The sequence below is a fragment of the Nipponia nippon genome, unplaced genomic scaffold (genome assembly GCF_047370975.1).
Source record: "Nipponia nippon isolate SJK-2023a ecotype South Korea unplaced genomic scaffold, ASM4737097v1 scaffold_18, whole genome shotgun sequence".
Taxonomy (NCBI): Eukaryota; Metazoa; Chordata; class Aves; order Pelecaniformes; family Threskiornithidae; genus Nipponia; species Nipponia nippon.
Window position 1 is genome coordinate 678934 of NW_028262334.1, and position 18814 is coordinate 697747.

General features: G+C 54.7%; 1 protein-coding gene across 3 annotated transcripts in view; it reads left to right on the forward strand.

Moving 5' to 3' along the window:
* MN1 (MN1 proto-oncogene, transcriptional regulator) overlaps positions 1-13023 on the forward strand; it is a 113598-nt gene extending 100575 nt beyond the window's left edge. Inside the window, exons 2-3 of one of the 3 annotated variants that reach the window (XR_015704039.1) lie at positions 9606-9873; positions 12746-13023. Coding sequence is in view for 2 of the 3 variants with exons in the window: in XM_087754446.1 (XP_087610572.1) it covers positions 9606-9793 (188 nt within the window). In the remaining variant the exon portion in view is untranslated. The remainder of the gene's footprint in view (positions 1-9605; positions 9874-12745) is intronic. The other 2 variants (XM_087754446.1, XM_087754447.1) reach the window with 2 other exon arrangements.
* The last annotated feature ends 5791 nt before the right edge of the window (positions 13024-18814 follow it).

The following is an 18814-nucleotide window of genomic DNA, read 5'->3' on the forward strand; positions in this document are numbered from 1 at the left end:
GAGTCAAGCACATGTAAAGGTTGCCATTTACAAGCGAGTAATTGCAAGAGTTACCACACAGCTGTCTCTGAGGCAGCGCAGGATATTGTTATTTATATCCCCACCGTTCGCACGCTGATCAAACGCGCGTCCCTGCCCCCAAGCAGAGCAGCAGTGCTGCTGCTTGCCAGCGAGCACCACCTTGTTATGGTACCTGGCCTAGCTGCGCAGTGGGGCAGCTGCCTTCTTCCCTTGGTGAGAGGGGGTCTGCTGCCGGAGGAGGGGGGTTTGTCTGTCACTCGTGCACCAAGTTACCCCATCCAGATTTTGCACAGGCTCATGTCCCAACATGGATCTTCCTCTGGCTGCACCAGATGCACCTGATCTCACACATGTGCATGCACAAACACCACACATATGTAAATACTTGTGCGTTATTTTGTTTGATGAGCTGAATAATTGGTTGTTTACAGATAGGAAAGGGTAAGCGTGCTTCTGACCTTTCTTCAGGTGGATTGTTTATAGTTAATAATGATCCTGCTAACTACGACCATTTCTTTAAGGGGGCTGTTCTCTCCTATAGGCAGTCTCTGTGCTCTCTGAATCCTAAATACAAAGTCCCTAATCTCTGTAGGGAGAAAAAAAGACCGACTGATCCCAACAATTCTGAAATAGGGAATGTAATTAAACATAGGCGCTGTATTGATTCCCAATTAAGCAACAACAAAACAAATTATTTACTACTATAATAAAAATGTTGTCAGAGTGTTGACAGTATTAGGGCAGAAAGCTTTCCTGAGTCCATTGTGTGTGCACATTTGTAAGTATCATATAAATAGCTGCATTTTTCAATGAGGACCCTTCAGTAGAGCCGCCTGTTGTAAAAGTGCGTGTGCATCTTTGGACATCAGAGACTGCTCGGCAATTAGGAAATGGCTGCTTCCAGCAGTGACTGCTCCCCAGCGTCCCCCTTCCAGAGGAGTGGGTCCAGCACAGGAGCTGTGGCCGAGCGGGGCTCTGAGGACGCTGGCACCCAAAGGCTGTCCTGTGCTAGGGGCACAATGGACGCCCAGGCTTGGGTGAGCCCCGAGAGTGAGACCGGGATCCTCAGAGGTGATTTATGTGCAGTATTAGCATTTAAAACAATTTAAGCATTTAAACCAGGCTGGGCTTGAATAGCCAACATTACAGATCCTGTGCCTGCACACCCGGCCCTGCTGGAACAGAGCAGTGCTCAGTTGGGATGCAGCCCACTGCCTCCCACTGGGTCACTGCTGCTTCTGCCTCCCGTGCCCTGCCTAGGTACCATCATGCCTACCCTGAGAGCTGCTGGTTTTGGGTTTCCCCCTGAAGTCTGACCCACCACCGGGGGCTGTGCTGCTCTCGGCTTTTCTGCCTTTTGGTGGCTGTGCTGAGGTGGTCCATGGCTAGCTGTTTCTAGATGTAGGAGCAGAGCAGCCCTGTGCGGCATTGTGGTGGGTGAGCTGCAAGTGAAGACTGCCAGGGTAACCCTTCTGCTGGGTATCAGAGTGCCTTTTACTGTGAAGCCTCCTGGCTTTGGGATAACACAAAGAAATGCAGAAGAGATCATGGATTGCCTATAAGGAATTGGCTCCATCATGAGAGAGGGGTCTCCTCTGGACAGGTATTTCTAACCATCCTCTTCTGTGGTGGGTCTGGTCTGCTGGGGTTTGAATTTGCCCTGACACCTGGCAGCCCTTTGGTATGCTGCTGGGGGAGCAGCGATTCCCACTGGTGCCAGCGTGCGGAGGGGACCAAAGGGTCAGCTAGGAACATGAGTTGTTCTTCAGCACTGGTTTTGCCCTGGGCTCGGTTGGCTGTTCAGTGGGAGAGGGACTGAAAAAATACCACTAACCCTAACGTTATGATCCACTCTGTGCACCGTGCCTTGGGAGTGCTGTGCAGCTGCTGCGGCATTTGTGACTTTGGGACACGCGTGTGTTTTCTGTGACGAGCAGCGTCGCTTTGTGTAGCTTCTCCATTTCTGTAGGCTGGAGCAGAGCGCGAGTGTGAGTGTGCATGCGTGAGTGTGCGAGTGTGAAGCCGAGAGCAGGGATCTGGGGGAGGGGAAGGTTTCAGCAAACATTTCCTTACCAAAACAGCCCTGACCTTTGTAGGGCTGAGCTGTCTGATGCAACAGGCTGAACCTTTCCAGACTCCAGCTCCAACCTGAAATGCTTCAGAGCAAAATTGATGGCCACTGCACTGGCCCCAGTGTTTACATCCAGTGCTTGCCCAGCCACTGCTGGAGGATGGGGAGAGGGGTCTAAAAGCCCAAAGTGGGAGCGGCAGTCTGTTTTTCTCATGCGCAGCCCGGATCAGTGTCGACTGATGCCCGTGGGCAGCGACGCTTACCCGTGAGGACTGGGTGCTGTGCCGCGGGCAGTTGTGCTCTCTTGCGCCCTTCGTTTGGGGAGCAGCGGGTGCCAGCGTGGAGGAAGGGCCATGTGGGGCTGGGGCATGGGGAGGTGGCCAAGTCGTGCACTCCGGAGCAGCCGGTGTTGGTTTGGAGGAATGGGCAGAGGTATTCATTTTGACCGTAGGCGACAGCTTTTCTGTGCTGGGGACTCAAACCCAGTTCATTGAAACCAAGCGGGAGTTTATTTGTTGGCATCTACAGCGTGCGGGCGGGAGCCGCCATGCACCAGGGATTGTCGCTGAGAGGGGTCATCTCTGTCTGGCTCTCCAGCAAACCAGCTGTTAGTTACAGAGATGCTGTTGTTTCTGTGTCCTGCGGTGAATAAAATTAAGCAATGCTTTATTTCTGAATGACAGCCCAGGGACTGCACTTCTGCTCTGGCTCGGTGTGAAGTGGCTTCATCCCAGCGCGGGTCCTCTGGGGCCTGAAGCCCTCGATTCATTAGTTGTCAGGCTTGTAGGTGGATTCTGCATTAGGCCTTTAATTTAGTGTATTGCCATGGGCTACTGACCACATGACACTGCTCAAATGTGAGCAAATCTAACGAGGATCCGGGACTGCTCTTTAATTTGGTGAGAATAACAGAGTGAGCAGGGGCCCAGAGAGCGTTAATCATGAAGGAAAACTAGCTGAAACCAGGTCAGCTGGTGCTGGTTCTCTATGCGACACGATGGAGATGGAGCGTGGGGGGCTGAGGAGGGAGCGCTGTGAGCCCCAGCACCCTGTGGTACTGGCAGTCCTGCTCCGCGTCTGTCAGGAAGCACCATGGCCCCAAACAGCCGGCAACAGCAGCGCGCCATCTTTACTTTTCCTCTCCCTCCAGCTGGGTGCTGTGGCTCGCAGACCCCGTGGGGTGGCTGGGGTCCCGGCAGGGCTGCGCTCAGGCCCCCCGCCCAGGGCAGCATCACGGGGCCTGGCCATCCCCTCATGTCCTCGGTGCCTATGGGAAGGGGAAGGTGATGCTCCCTGGCTATGGAAGATCTGGGAGTGCCAGGCATCTGCTGTCCTTATGGGGAGACAGTGGCAAAGGCTAGTCCCAGCTGCCACCCACCTGCGCCTCGGTCCTGCGTGGAGTCACTTGGCACAAAGGCCCCAGAGCCGCTTGCTCCTTGTGTTGAGCGGCATCCAGTCCCGATGGTTAGATTCGTTTCATACAATAAACAAATTCAGGCTGCTCTCCTGCTGGCTGTTCCTGGATGGGGCCAACTCCCCTCGGCATGCATCTCGCAGATTTATTGCATTATATTGGAGTGGTGCCTGAGCTTGGCTGGTTTCTTTAAATCTTCTTTGTTGGAGAGGGGTGGGCTTTGGGAGAGGGGGCACAGAAATCCTCTGTAGTAATTCCTGTTGACTGCAGTGACCAGCGAGGCAGAACTGATCAACTGCAGGCTTCCCTGCTGCTGAACTCTGCCAACAAAGTGCTTACATCTGCTTTTACACTAATGGGAACTTTATGGACTGGCGTGTCCCCCCCAGGAGCAAATTCCAACAAGGTCAGAATCCAGAAAGTTGCCACTTGACACCGGCTGTGAAGCCCTGAGCCAGCCGGAGGAGGCCAGGTTGCACTGAGGACCTTCTGGGGCAGGAGATCTAACGCTATCATGTGCAACTGATAGCCTGGAGGCCTCCCAAATGCCGCTGCTGCCGCCCCACTTCTCGGCTGCACGGCCCCCCTCTGTCCCTGGGGCACGCTGCTGGAGGAGCCGCACAGATAGACGCCGTGTCGAGCAAGGCTCTGAGGCATGCTGCTCAGCAAACAGGGAGTCGCGATGAGAGGCTGTCCTCTGGGAGCGCTCCGCATTTTGGGAGACTCCAGGCCACGTTCACCATGAGCCTTACTCACCGTGGCCTTACTAGCACTACTCACATGCACGGCACCCAGTGCTGTGACAATGATTTGGGCACTCAATACAGACACTGAAATACAGATTTGGAGCTGTGATCGTGGGCAGCTAAGCCGGCGTGTTGTGGCTGAGCAGAGCTGGCTGGAGGCACAGTCAAGCCAGGGTCACAGCCTGACCCGCCAGCTCCATTTACTGCCGTGGCAGAGTCCTGCCCCGGGTCCACGCTGCAGATCACTCATGCTGCAGCAGTCCTCGCTCATGCTGCATCTTCATGTCGGCGGGGACTCTGCTCCGAGAGCAGCTGCTCAATACGGAGCAGAGACAAGCGCCACACACGTGTGCCTTGCACCACGGGGCGTGCGGGGGGTTTGCCTCAAGTGCAGTGGGTAATTGGTGGTACATGGTGATACAGGAAAGCAGCGACACAGTGGTAGAAGGTATTTGGTGGAGAGCTGCTGGCAGCCCTGGCTTTTGGAGGCGTGGGGGCCTTACGGCACTAGAAATCTCCCTTTCTCTTGGCTCCTTGCTGTACAACATGAGCTGTGCCATCTGAAGGCAGGTGTGGACACCGACTTTCTAGACGCCCTTTGCACATGGTGTCTGGGAGCAAGAGCTGGCTGCAGGGGGGGCACAGCAGAGCGAGCAAGCAGCCAGCCGGTTATCTCCTCTGCCGCACATAGGCAGGGCTCCCCGGGGGGCTCCTGGGGACGATGCTTGTGCTGTGCCAACAGGGCTGGCTGGTCTGAAGGCAGGCCTGCCTTGTGACCACTCGGGCTGCGCTAGACGCAGTTACCAGCAGAGCTGGAAATTAGTGGCCTTGTGCTTAAAAGAGAAGTTTGATGACATTTCTGCTGTTACTTTTGTACCCCTTTCTTTTGTGCTTCCTTGACTGTACTGGCAGATTGTGCTGTTCTGTTTGCATACCTAGAAGATCATGATACGGCACTGAAATGATGATGGCGAAGGCAGGCAGCAGCGCTGCTGCTGCTGCCAGGTCCATGCCTGGGCTTGTCTGCACAGCTCTCGGCACACGGCTGTGCTGGCCACTGGCAAGTGGGTGCAGGGTGGAGCTGGGCAGGCATCGGGCGCCCGCTGGCTTGGGGCGTGCTGTGCGCAGAGGAGCATCAGTGCTGTGTTGTGAGTGTGCTGGGTACAAAAATCATGAAATGATTGCTTTGAGGGCGTGTATTTTCCTGAATTTAATGAATGACCATTCCACATTAATGTTTATTAAGGTGATTAATACTTTAATTTGTGTGGAAGAGAGTTTGCGGAAACATAACTTGCTTCTACACAAGAGTTACTGTTCATTTTTCAGGAAATATAATCAGTCCAGACAAGGCTTGCTGAATTGTGGCCTGCTTTGGCAGCCCAAGTGTGAAAGATTATGGACGGTCTCCGATTAGCTGTCTCTTTTTTAATCTAACATTGCAAAGGCCTAATTGCTTTGACTTTGACTAAAGAGAAGATGGTTTCTGTAAGGGCATCCCACGGAGCTGTGCTCTGTTTGTGCGGCTGCTGGCCCTGGGCACGGCAGTTGGGATTGGGTCCCCAGCCTCCTCCATGCCAGTGTGGTTACCTGCTGTTGCACATCCCATATTGCTCTCCCGGGATGTTGGTTGGGTTTTGTGCTACGTAGGGTGCTGGTGGACCCAACTTCTCGTTGCTCCTTGCGGGACTTCTGCGTCCTGCCCTGTGGGGCACCCACTGATGTCCACTGTGTACTAATCATCCAATGCAAGGCGTGGAGCCTGGGCTGCCTTTGCTGTTGAGTGCAAGAGCATTTGGCAGCGGGGTAAGATGCAGGGTGTGCATGCAGTAGTGTCTCCGTATCCCTATATCTGGGCAGAATGGGCAGATCTTTAGTCTGCAGCGTTGTTTTTGTAATGGTAAATCCTCTTAGATTATAAGGGTTAAATGATGAATCCCCCTGCCTGCACGCACAGTATGGTGCTGTGCACATGGACCTGTGTTAGACCAGCCCAGTGCTGAAGATGGTTTGCCTGGGGAGAAGGGCAGCACGACTCTGCTGTGAGGCACCCTGGATGTGACGTGTCCTGGCACCCAGCTGGCTCCTGACATGGGGCTCTGTAGGGACATCTTAGTCTGAAATGGCCATACCAACGCCATGGCCACTTGAGTGTGAACCTGGCCCACACCCATTAGACATCTTGGTTCTGTTTCCTCTGCAGCGGTGGGTGAAGAGCATAATTAATTTGCAGCATTAGGAGAGGAGCGAACATTGGGCAGGACCGGGTATCTGCCTGCGGCAGTGGGGCTGCGCTGCAGCCTGGCTCCCTCCCAGCTGCGCCAAATCTCAGCGATACGGGACCTCCAGGGCTGGCACTGAACCTGCCGGTCCTTGGAGAGTTGCTGCGACCTCACTCTGCTGAGCACCCGCTGGTCCTGGGGACCCTGCCCCAGCCACCTCTGTGCCCAGGGCAGCAGAGACAGGTCCCCTCTGAAGTGGGAGGATTTTGAAGTTTGGGAAAGGGGTGTCCTTGCAGAGCCTTTACAGTGGCCTTGAGCAGGCACGCTGTCCTCCTGTGGCTCAGCCAGTCTGCTCTGTGCTGCTCCCGCAGACCTCTGTCCCAAAGTCGTGCTGGAGCTCGGAGCTGTCCGGATGCTCTGGCCGCTGTGGGCGGTGAGTGAGGCGGGAGCATCCCTCCCGAGCATGACGCCTCTTCTCCTTCCTTCACCTTGCTCGAAGCTCTGTCTGGTTTTAGCTTTTTGAAAGAAAGCCTGTGCCATCCTCCGGGTACCCTGTGGCACAGGGATGGCTGGGATGAATGTGTCCGGGTGCGATGGCAGGGGATGACAGGAGGCCAATGGTCAGGAATGAAAGAGGCTGTGGAAGGTACCCCTGGAGGGTTACCTGGGAAGATGGCCCCAGGACATTGCTCCTGCTCCCACCGCCTGGGCGCAGGGGCTGCCCTGTCCCGCGCTGAGCACAGCTCGGGTGCACAGACTGCTGTGCTCCGGACCCCTGGTCCCAGAAGGGGATGAGTGGCTTCTCACTCCTCATTGATGGAGACATGACTGCTGTGTTGCAGCTGGCAGGAAGGGGCTCCGGTCTCTGCCTGGTGCAGGGGGAGCCGGGTGCTTTCAGTGGCAATGACCTGGAGAGGCCAAACACTGTCTATGCCAGCCTGGCTCCCTGTCTCCTCCCCGCAGCCGCCGTGGTTTGCCATGACCACTGCCTCTAAACAAACTGAAAGGCGATTTCAGAGCAGGCAGCAGTGAATGAATTCTGTTTTTCTCAAGCATTTAGTGTTGCTTTCAGTTTGCTTTGATGATGTCTTCTCACAACTAGTGTAAACAGACTGCGCAACGGGGAGCACTCACATGTGTACAAGAAGCTGCACATGAAAGACAGAGGCATCTTGAAAGCCCTAATAACGCTCTGAGTGCCAGTTAAAAGATTTGTCACCAAGAGCACTTTACAGATAGAAAGAACTTATTAACTAGTGTGACTAACAGCTTGCAAGGTTTAATTGATGTGTGTTTGTTGTCCTTTTATATCTCTCCCCCTCGTCTTCCTCTTGGCACCGATTCCAGCAGTTGCTGGTGCAAGAGCAGCAGCCTCTAAGCTGCCTCAGTAGATACCAGGAATAAAACCAAGGCCAAGCCCTGTCCCAAATACCCCTGATCCTAGGCTGTGGTCAGGGTTGCAGCAGCCCCAGGACCGCATCCCTGCCATCCGGTTCCTTCCTCAGGAACTGAGGCTGGGCTTATTTTCTTGCTCTGGGTTCTGTTATTCCTCCCTAAGTGACACTGAGTTTTTGAAGATAAAGCTTTTCAATGCATGAATAGTATGGATAATTAATGTTTCTGCCAGACAGACTACTCATTGCAAGATTGATTGACTATTAAGGTCATAACGCAGAAGCCACCCACACGAAACAAACAGGCTAATGTTAGACTTCAGCTTAAGCCGAGAGTTGGTCAGCTGTCCACGGTCACAGTGGGGGCTTCCAGTCATCTGTCAACAAGTGATTGATTGATGTGGACACCTTCCAATCTTATTCTGATTATTCTCAGCAGCTTGCCTGGTGGCCATTTTTCAGGAGCTGGCAGCACTCAGACCTCCAAGACTCAATGTGATGACTGCATGGGGGGTTAACCCTTTCCTTTGATCTGAAACGTCTTTGTTATGGACAACTGCAGTGTGCGAGGGAAGGATTGTGTTTGTGAGCCCCAATTATGGAATGCACTGGGAAACTCCCAGAGATCACATGTGGGAATGATGCTTTGACTTTCAGACATTTCTAATTGACTTGGCCCGAGTAAAGCTGCGAGCAAGGATCTGCAGAGAATCCATCTGGAGCAGAGCAGATACAGCTTTGTAACCTGGCTTCTTTATTACGTTGTCTTTGTGGGCAGAGCAAACCATGTGCATCAAGGCCCCAGCAGCAGAAAAGCAAATTCTAATAACTCGGGTAGGAGGGAGTTTGGTATTCAAAGGGAAAAAAAAGGATTCAGATGCACTTGTTCTGGTGTGAGAGACAATGAGTTAAAGAGGGCTCTGCTGTTTTTAAGGATAGCTCCTGGTTCAGTGCTTTGAATTCACTAGGAGAAATTTGTTGCCTGGATGCTTTCTGTATGTGCACATGAAGATGACTTAAATATATCTCTCTGTAGTATTTTATGTACATGTTATACTTGGTGTGTGCCCACACACATGCCAGTGGGAAAGTGAAATTATAATTATGTATGCTACATAGTGTACATTTACAGTATATAAACACATTCTAGAGCTCTTTTGATTGCAGGCATGTACTGCAGATTTCCATTTCCTCGTATGTTTTTCAGCAGTTTTAGTTTAACTGTTTTGGAGGGCCCTGACACCTGGCTTGTTCACCTTCCCATGCACTTTCCATCCATGGTTTTAGCATTCATAATGTACCCTAAAAAGCCTGCCATGGGGAAACGTCAAGAACCCTTTCTCCTCCAAGAGTTAGATCTTTATGTAACTCAAGTGCATCATTGCATTTTTATGGTGCAATCCAAGTGCTGTAATGTAGCAGAGCTGGCAGAGCTGTTGTGTGCAAGATTGCGACAGGAGAGCTGTGCTAAACTGCTTTGGGTGCTGGTGTGTTGGCATGCGTGCCTTAGGATCGCAGCATGGCCTGGAGGCCCTTCACGGGCCCCTAGCAATGGGCTGCAGTCTGATATTTTTCCCATGGAAAATGCTGCAGCAGGCCCCGATCCAGGACCCCTTAGCGTCAGCCTCTCCTGACTGACCAGGGACTGGGTCTGAAGCCAAACAGAGCTGCTGGGAGCTGGGCTTCTGTAACCATGGCTGAGTTTTGCTAATCCCATCTGCTCTCCATCCCTTGCAGGAGGTGATTCGTCACAGAGCCAAGTGGACACCCGCTCAGACAGTGCCCCCATGCAGCACCGTGCCAGCCCTGTTGCCAACTTTCTCCTGGACTCCAAGGACCATCTTCCACTGCATGGCTGGGCAGCTTCCCACTCGGAGCTGCTGCACTGGGCAGGCTCCCTGGCAGCGGCACTGACCTGCACCTAAGTGAGCACTGTGCCCAACGCCTGGTAGATCTGGTAGGCTCCCAGCGGGAGGCCGGAGTTTCAGCCAGCCTTTGCCCACAGGCAGGTGCACTATGGTCATGCTGGTGGAGAGAGTGAGGTGGGGTGTATATAGGTTTGTGGGGGTATGCCGGGGGCTGGTACCACTTTGGGAGGGCTAACTTAATTGCATGAATGGCACTGGCCAGCTGCTTTCACAGACTGTCTCCCGAAGGTGTTTTCTGGAGTGAGGGTGCGAAGCGTAGGACTTAGCTCTGGCTGGAGGTGCTGACTGGCCCTTCCTGCGGGAAGGACGCTCTCCTCAGCCCCAGAGGGGATGCAGCTGGGGCAGCAGCAGCAAAGGTCTTCCTGGGCTCCGTTCCCCCTCCTGCTCAGCTTTCAGGGTAGTATCGGGCTGGGGTCTATGAGACAGATACCTGCCCAGGCAAGGTCCAATGTGTAAGTGCTGCAAATCCATCCCCATGCAACTCCCCAGGAAAGGCCAGGCAAGGGGTCCTCCCCAGCCCTGCATCAGCCCCTTCGCTAGAGAGAGCAGGACTGTGCTGGGGAGGGAACAGTGACGTGTACTTGTGTAAACTGAAACAGGGGACTGAAATGCCACATGCCCTCCACAGAGTTTTTCCAGGGCACAGCAGAGCCATGTGCAGGGCTTCAGCCCTCTCGTCGAGGTCTCCAAGGGCTGTTGGTTTGAGTGCATGAAAGAGCAAGAATTTGTCTCCAGGGGCTTTCACACCAGCACCATGGGCTTCCCCTCTCCTCCTCACGCATCCCACGTTCATGCCTGTGTGTTTAGTTCCTGCTTGGCTGGGCAGAGAGACTCTTATGGACCAGGGGAAGGCCTCTGATAGTAAGAAAATGAGGCCACAAAAAGCAAGTGGGTTAGTTTTGTCCATGGAGTTGTATCATGAATCGCCTGTCTTCCCTCAGGAGTCCTTCCCTCCTGGGCTTTGGCCAAGGGACACCACCACTTGATGCAGCACAATGTCTCAGGCATTTTCAGTAAAAACTCTTGCCACCATTGGTACATGTGTGGGATGCAAGCTCTGGGATTGCCAGAAAGTGCAGTGGAAGTGCAGAAGTTGATGAATCGGTTCCCATGAGAGACTGTAGAGCTGCTCTTTTAGCTTTTGTTGAGCAGAAAGTGGCTTGTTTGGGCATAGTCATGCCATAGAGCAGTGGTAAGGCTGGGAGAACCCAGCCTAGGTCCTTCATCCCTAGCAGCCTGTGTCCTCTGGGTGTTGAGCATCAGCCAAGGAGGGATGCTACTGAGTGATTTTCTGCTGGGTGAAGAGTTGAAAGGCACCAGTACTGCTTGCTGACAGCTCCACAGGTTGCATGGGATTTCCCTGGAGCAGCCCCAAACGATGGACCCAGAGCAGCACTGGTGGTGCTGCCCCAGGACACGTGGAGCAAACCTTCACTGTGCTCTGGGGAGGGTATATCAGGGTATCTCCTGCAACTCGTTACATAGAAGAGAGACATACCATATAGTTATTTCTCCCTTTCTGATCTCTAACACGCCACTGCAATAATTAAGATGGTTTTGTGTATTAGAGTCACTCTGATGGGGTGCACTCAAGACTTGAGCCTCTAGCCTTCCCATTAGGTCACATAAATCCAACAAAGAGTTTAAATGACCGTGGGAAACAAAGTGGTCACCTGCCATAACAGAAACCCTGTGGCCATGCTGGTTTCCTTCCTGCCACCGCTGTTGTGCGGTCCCTCTGCTGTGCCCAGCTCGTCCCCAGCTCCAGGGTGCCGCCTTGCTCCCTGTCCTCCACTAGCCAGGTCCCAGCAGTGCATGGCTCCAGGGCCTTTGGCTGAGCTGGCAGGGTCAGTCAGCGTGGGTTCAGTGGCAGCAGAGTGGCCTTGGTGCCCCTCTTGTGATACCCTGCTTGCTGTTCTTTGCATCCCGTGTCCCCTGTGGGTTGGCCATCTCGCCTGGGCTGCCTGCGCTGAGCGCAGAGCTGCATTAGCTCCTGGAGCCCAGCCCTGGTCCCTCCTGCCTGGTGCGGTGTGGCATCTGGACACCCGCTGGGCAGGATCTCCTCCACACTGAGCAAAGGATGAGATAGCCTGCGAGCTGGCAGCCTTGCTGGTGTGGGTGAGAGCTGGGAGTGAGGGCAACCTGGCAGAGCTTGCCTTCTCCACCATGCTTGCCTTCTCCACCAGAGGCCACAAGCCTTGGTGTCCCCGTGGTGTCAGCCCAGCAAATGTGGCCTCGGGGCTCCTCCTCAGGCAGCGCTGGTATAATAACACTGATGAAAAGCTGATTAATCCTTGTAAGCGAGCTGCAATAGCTTCCCTCTAGAACTGAAGAGATTACCACTGATTTGTCATCCTGATTGTTTCAAAGAGGTGCAATTAGTTGCTCTAATTTAGCTTCTCTTCTCACTGAGTGGCATGACAACTGAGATGTAATCAGTAGATCTGCATGCAATGGCAGCCACTGATGGGTGCAGCTGTGCCTGCCACCATTTCACGTGCAGAGGATGGCCGCCAAAATGGTGGAGCATCATGTGCTTGCGTTCAAGGGGCCAAGTCCCCTCAGTGCCGCATGGCTGCAGGGCAGCAGAGCAGACCCAGCTTGCGGTGCTGACCTGTGCAGCAGGTGGGTGTTTATTTTTGCAGCCCGCTGAGGGAGGTGACAGGAGAATGCTGCAGGAATAGCGACCCGCTCCAAGCGTGCTGATGGAGCCAGGGCTTGGCAGGGTCCTGCGCCAGGCCTGAATGGGGCTCTCGCAGGTGCTGGTTGTTCAGGAGGCTCTTGGGAAGACAGCGAGAGCAGTGAGTGCTAGGCTGAGACCCTCACGGGGGTGATAGGTTGCATTGGATGTGGGCGTGACATTACACTTAGTTTTATTAAAAAAAAAAAAAAAGAAAGGTGGAAGGAAATCTTGTTTTTCTTCCTCTGCCTCTCCCTCTTCTTTGCCAGGTACAATAAAATCAATACCAGGTACAGGAGAAGGGTCGGTATTTCGCTTGAGGCTTCCCGCTTTCTGAGGACTGTCTTTACTTTGGAAAAGGTGCAAAGCTACTATGGAAAATGAAGAGCTTATGGCGTGTCCCTCCTCAGCAGGAGCAGCCCACCAGCTCACTGCTCTGGGTCAGCAGCCAACCTCCCTCTGGGCAGAGAGGAGGGAACACATGGTATTTCAAAATGTGTCCATTTTCAGTGAAACAAATCACATAAAAATTCAATTCAAAATGAACAAAATAAAAATGCTTTAAAAACAAAACTTGCCTGTGGCTATTTCTTGGTTGAAGCTGTCTCTTTCTTTTTTTTCTTTTTTTTTTCTTTTTTCTTTTTTTTTCCTTTTTTTTTTTTCCTTTTTTTTTCTTTTTTTTTTTTTCTTTTTCCCTGGGAAGGCATTTTGTTTCTGGAGTGAGCTGGCCATGCTTGCTGGGGAGGGTCCTCACAGGGCAGCTCGGAGCAGCTCTGCGTGCTGGCCGCCGGCAGCCCGTGCCCCTTGGCCCCTGGCCAAGCGCCGTGCAGCTGCTCGGCTCATGTTCCCTGGCCATGGCACGGCCCAGCACGGCGCTCCCTGTGTCACTGCAAGGTCGTGCTTTTTCCCCAGCTGCACGGCCCCCGGCCCCTCCGGCTTGGCCATCAGCTGTCGTCCCCCACCGGGCTGGCAGCCGTGCTGCCCCACGGCGCCCAGGGGACCCTGCACCAGCCAGGGGACCCTCCACATCATGCACTAGTTCAGCCCTGGGGCCATGCTCTGCATGCTGCCCTGCCGCTAGCCCTGCAGCTGAGCCTGGGCTGGGGGTCCGGTGCGGAGCTGAACCCCTCCATCCCTCAGGCCTGCCTGGGGCAGCGCAGCTCAGCTCTGCTCCTCCCAAGCACGAAGCAACACCCCCGGGCCAATGCTGTGCCTGGGCCAGCAGCTCGGCCGTGGTGTGGGGGAAAGAGCCAGGTTGGCGTGCGGTGCAGGGTTCGCCTAGAAAGCCCCTTAGAAGGCTTTCCGCTGCTGGCTGTCAGTCGGTTGTTCACCGCGTCCTCAGCCCCTGCCCGGTGCTGTGATGAGTGTGCCCTGCCCAGGGCAGCTGTGTGCAGTGAGTGCATGTAGCATGCAGGAGCCACACGGTTAGCTCAGTGCGACAGCCCATGCGTGGTGTACAGCACAGTGCCTCTTTGGTGCCAGAGCTGGCTGGCTCGGCAGGAACATGTCTGAGACCCTGAAGCAGAGGCGAGCCCTCCCGGAGCACACCGGTCCTGCTGACTGTGCCCCCATCCCATGTTTTCCTTGTCCATGAGAGCGTGCAGCGAGCACGGCTGAGTGCTTCCCGGCGGCAGCTCTCCCCCAGCGCGCAGGCGACGGCCGGCTCACTACCATACCCACTGCGCCGGTGTCAGTTGATCCGAAGGGCAGCCGGGGTCTCAGTGGTGCCAGGTGGGCTGGGCCGGCCAAGTGCCATCGGCTGGGACATGTTCCCCTTGCCTTTCCTGGCTCGGGTCAAGGTTGGCCTCCGTGAATTGGCTGAGGGACCGTCTGGCACAGGGAGCACCAGCAGGACATTTTCAAGTGCTCCTGCTCCTCTCAGCTAAATATAAGCCCCAGTAGGAAGCCTACCTCTTGCAAGTTTTATGTTTCTTGCCTCTGCCTCTGCGCTTCCTAAACCTGGCAGCAGGCCCAGCTGTCTCCAAGTCTAAGATGAAAATACCCTTGCAAATCCCACTCATAAAAATACCTGCTGTATTCCCAAAACATGCCTGAGATAGCTTCCAGAGAGGATGGGGAGCTAAAATAAGATGCATGAGCTCAGAACCCCATTTTCCACTGGCCCCATGGTTCCCGTCACTGCAGCACACCGCGCTATGGACTGAAATGGAAGTGCTGCAGTGCGGGGTGGCTTTTAGTTGGGAACCGGGCAAGCTGCAGCTCTCCTCAGAGCAGAAGCTGCTGCAAACCTTACATGCACCAGCAAAACCTCGCTCTCCATGCTTACTGGCTGGTTTGCACAACCTGGACAATTGCCCCTGACCAGCAGCATCAGCCTCAGTAGAGGAAACCTGAGTCTGAGAGTAGGGTACAGAGCTGTGGGGTAATGTTTGGTCCGCAAACTTAAGATAAATGAAACACCCTGTGAACGGCAGCAGGAGGCTGCTCTGCCCTGGGAGGCCCATGTGGCCAGCCTGCACTGGCAGTGCCGCCCACCCTCGAGACGGGGATGCAGGTGCTCTGCTGCAGACCTCAAAACCTCCCCGTGTCACTCCTTGGCAGGCCTTCAGCAGCAGGGACTAGAGGAAAGACACAGATATGTTGTGCCTGCCGAAAGGTGCAATCCTGCAATGCAGGCACAGCACCTGGGTACCGCACAGGAGCGCGAGCCACTGCTCTCCCTCTGCCTGCCGGGCGGCCTTCGGGCTAAGGGAGGAGCTCTTGAAGAGGTGGCACGAGCTGCCTGCGCAGCAAGTGGCTCCCCGCAGGGGCACAGGCCATGGAACAGGGCGTCAGGCTACCTGGAAACCCAAATCTCAGCCTTGTCCTCTTTTAAAATGCTCTGCTGGGGTCTGCGAGTGTATCCCAGATCTTTTCGTGCTCACACTTATTTTTTTTTTCTTTTTAACAACCCACTGCTTCTATTTTGACGCCAAAACATTTCCTGGATCAGACACAGATGTCCCCACAGTCACGTCCTGCCATTGTCTCTGCTCGGCTACTCCAAACTGCCCACAGAGGCAGAGGCAGACGCGCCCACTGGTTTTCCCCCTGACTGTAGGCAGGGATGTGGCAGTCGTGAGCTCTCGGCATGGAGAGGGTCCGCCTGCTTGGAGTGTGGTCTGGGGGGCAGCAGCGGAGCCACCGGCTGCTCCAGGCACGCAGGCTGGGGCCGGGGCCAGGGCGGTTGCAGGGGCACAAAACCCTTAGTGGCCATCAAAGCCATGCTGCTGCACCTCTGCAGCGCACACCCCTGAACGCAGCCATCTGCTTGCGCTGCTCACATCAGAGACTCCTTCTTGTACCTGCTGGGCTCCATGCAAAACTGGTTGGGGTCTGCTTTTGCCCTTAAGGCTTTTTGGGGCAGGCTGCTCTGCACTGTGCCGCTCCCAAGATCTTGGAGGATTTTGTTCTCCAAGGAAGATCAGCGGCGAGCACAGTGGGGAGGAAAGCCCTTTCGGGCTCAGAACAATGATGCTAATGGGCCCCGGGCGGCCTTTGTGTCCCCATGCAGCACCATGGCGATGGCCAGGTGGTGTAGGGCAGCACGCGGGTTGTGCAGCCCGACATTCCTGTGATAACATTATTGCTGGGCACTTTCATGGATGCTCTGAGCTGAACATTATTTGGCAGGGCAAAAGCTGTCCCCTTTCTTTGGACAATTACTTCCTGAATCTCATTTAACACTGGGCTGGATGGCAATATTCAAAGTTAACCACTCCACTTGCATTGCCTTATATGTCAGCAAGTGCTACTTAATGATCTGTGAATGGAGGGAATGCTGGGAATGGGACGGACCGCGTGTGAAATATCTATCCGGAGTCTATAAATAATGCAGCACAGTTCGGAGCTTCATGGGAGGAGCATCTGCCCGCTATGACTGGGAGAGCCTGTAAGTGATTTGGGAATGAAACAAAGGCGATGAAATGCAAAGAGGGACCATTCAGTTTCTGAAATATCCTTCAAATGTGCCTCAGCCACTTACGGCCAGCTCCTCAGCGGCTGCGCTGCCACCAGTGCCCCACGGGCTGTGCCCACGTGCACCAGGACATGGCGCCTGACACTGACCCTGCACTAAATGACCATAAAAACATCTGCAGGAGCAGGGCCCCGGCTGTGTCAGCCCCGGCTTGCGAGCTCTCCCGCCGGCAGCCACAGTGAGCGCTCCCTGACCTTGGCTGCTTCTGCGGCGGTGGATTTCTGGCTCGCTCCCTTTTCCTACTAAGGAAAAGACCTGGCAGTGGGGAAATAAAGGCGTATTTCTGTTAGAGTGGCTTTCTGTCTGGTAGGTTTTCTAGAGCAATGTGTGGGTTTCCCTGCGTGTTTGGAAGCCACCAGTTGTTGTTGGAAATGCCAGGCGGAGGCGGGCTGCATGAGCACTGCCACAGCGTGGGTGCTCAGCAGCCTTCGCTGGACGCACCGAGGTTGTCTTCTCCGAGATGCACTAACAGCCAAGGAAAACCATGGCCATCGCACGCAGACACGCAGACAAATGGTCCCTTTCCCTGGCGCTCGTGCTGGCCATTTTCTACCTGCCAATAAAGGCAACCTACCCCTGCTGGGCTGGCACTGCTCCCAGCCACCGGTGCCACGGCCAGCGCGGGCTGCCTTCCCGGGCACAGGGGGTCCACTCTGCCTGGGCAGGGAAGGGTTGCGTGAATTTGGTTAATTATGGGATATGTTTCTGTCATAAACAAATATTCTGTCATTAACAAATATTCTGTCATTGCTCCTCATCTCTTCTGAAATTTACTGTACGTGGTGCTCGCGATGACATCTGTATAATTAATAACTGCAAAGCAGGAATGAGCTGGTGTTGCACCAGCATGGCAATGATTAGGAAAAGCAGAGCCCGTCTCCACCGCAGCACCGGTGTTATCTGCTGTGGAGCAGGTGGAGCAGCCCCAGCGCGGGGGCTCACTGCCGGGGCCGTGCCTGGCTTTTATTTTTAACACCCTGCTCCCAGGCGGTGACAAGCCTTCGCTAAGTGAGGTAATAGCCAATTGATTTTGTTCCGTTTTGCAGTGGGCAGTAATAAATCACACGGCTTGTCAGGGGGTGTTTCATGTTTTCAGTGAGAGTGTGCCAGCAATTAACCATCAGAAAGCTCTTGTGGCTCTGCTCTTGAAGACGTGGCTGTGGCCTGAAACTCAGGAATGTGGGGCCCTCCGCCACCAAAACAGAGCGGCTGTGGTGGAGATTTACAGGGAGGTTTTATTTCCAGGCTCCGATGTGGACAGAGCAGGGATTGATGAGCGGGAGGAGCAGCTGCCCCATTCAGGGGCATGGCCTCCTGTGAGGGGACATGGGAAGGGTGGAGCTGCAGGACGTCCCCATCCCCACCCCCACCTCCATCCCTGTCCATGTCCCCATCCCCACCATCCCCAGCCCTATCCCCACCATGTCCCATCCCCACCAGGACCAGGGGACCCCCAGCGTCAGGGCCAGCGGAGGTACGTGACCCGAGAAGGGCAGCCCGTCCAGCCCCCAGGTCTGCAGCTGCAGTGGATTGTGTGATGTGGATGGGGCACAACGGAGCTGCCAGGCGCTTTCTGGTCCTGCCATAGCCATCGCCATATTCTGCCGTCCTGGGCTGCCTGTGCCCAGCTTGGGGCACACAGGTCCGCTGCACCGGGCTGCAAGGAGGCACGTGGCAGATGTGCTTCCCTCCAGCCCCGTTAAGCAAGACGCAGGGTGTAGCACCTGTGCTGCACAGACTTTGTGGCTCGGCTTGGCTCGGTGCCCCTCGTGCCGTGCCCCAGCGGGTGCTGCCGGGGCCGGGTCCCTGCAGCCCTTGCCAGGCTGTTGGGGTTCGGCTGGGCTGAGGCATGCACAGGTGGCACGCACCAGGTCAGCCTGGTCTCTGCAGCCTAATCCTTCTCCTCTGGGCTCCTGCTTGATGATTCCCAGATGGTAATCGCTCTGCTTTTATTTCCCCATAACCTTTGTTACTCTGGGAAGGCAGAGCACAGAGTCAGAGATAGAGGCTGGGGTGGGGGATGTGGTGGGGAGGGTCAGGACTCTGGGGAATAATACTGGTTTCAAAGCAAGGCCTTTCACAGACTTCATTTGCATTTGGAAATAAGGAGTGACTGCTTTGCATTCAGAGCTGGAGGCCGCAGGTCCCAGGGGGGAACAAACAGGAGCAAGTGGTCAATTGATCCCCGATCAGAATAAGGAAATTATCTTTGGGGTTACCACTCTTCTGCTTTGTGTCCTGGGGGCTCCAGCTACAAAAGAGCCTTCTCCTGCAGACTGCCTGGCTGCCAATGATAGCTGCGGTTAGGCTGTAACTTTCTTCCTTGTTGCAGTGCTGCGATTAAAACGTCCAGAAGCAC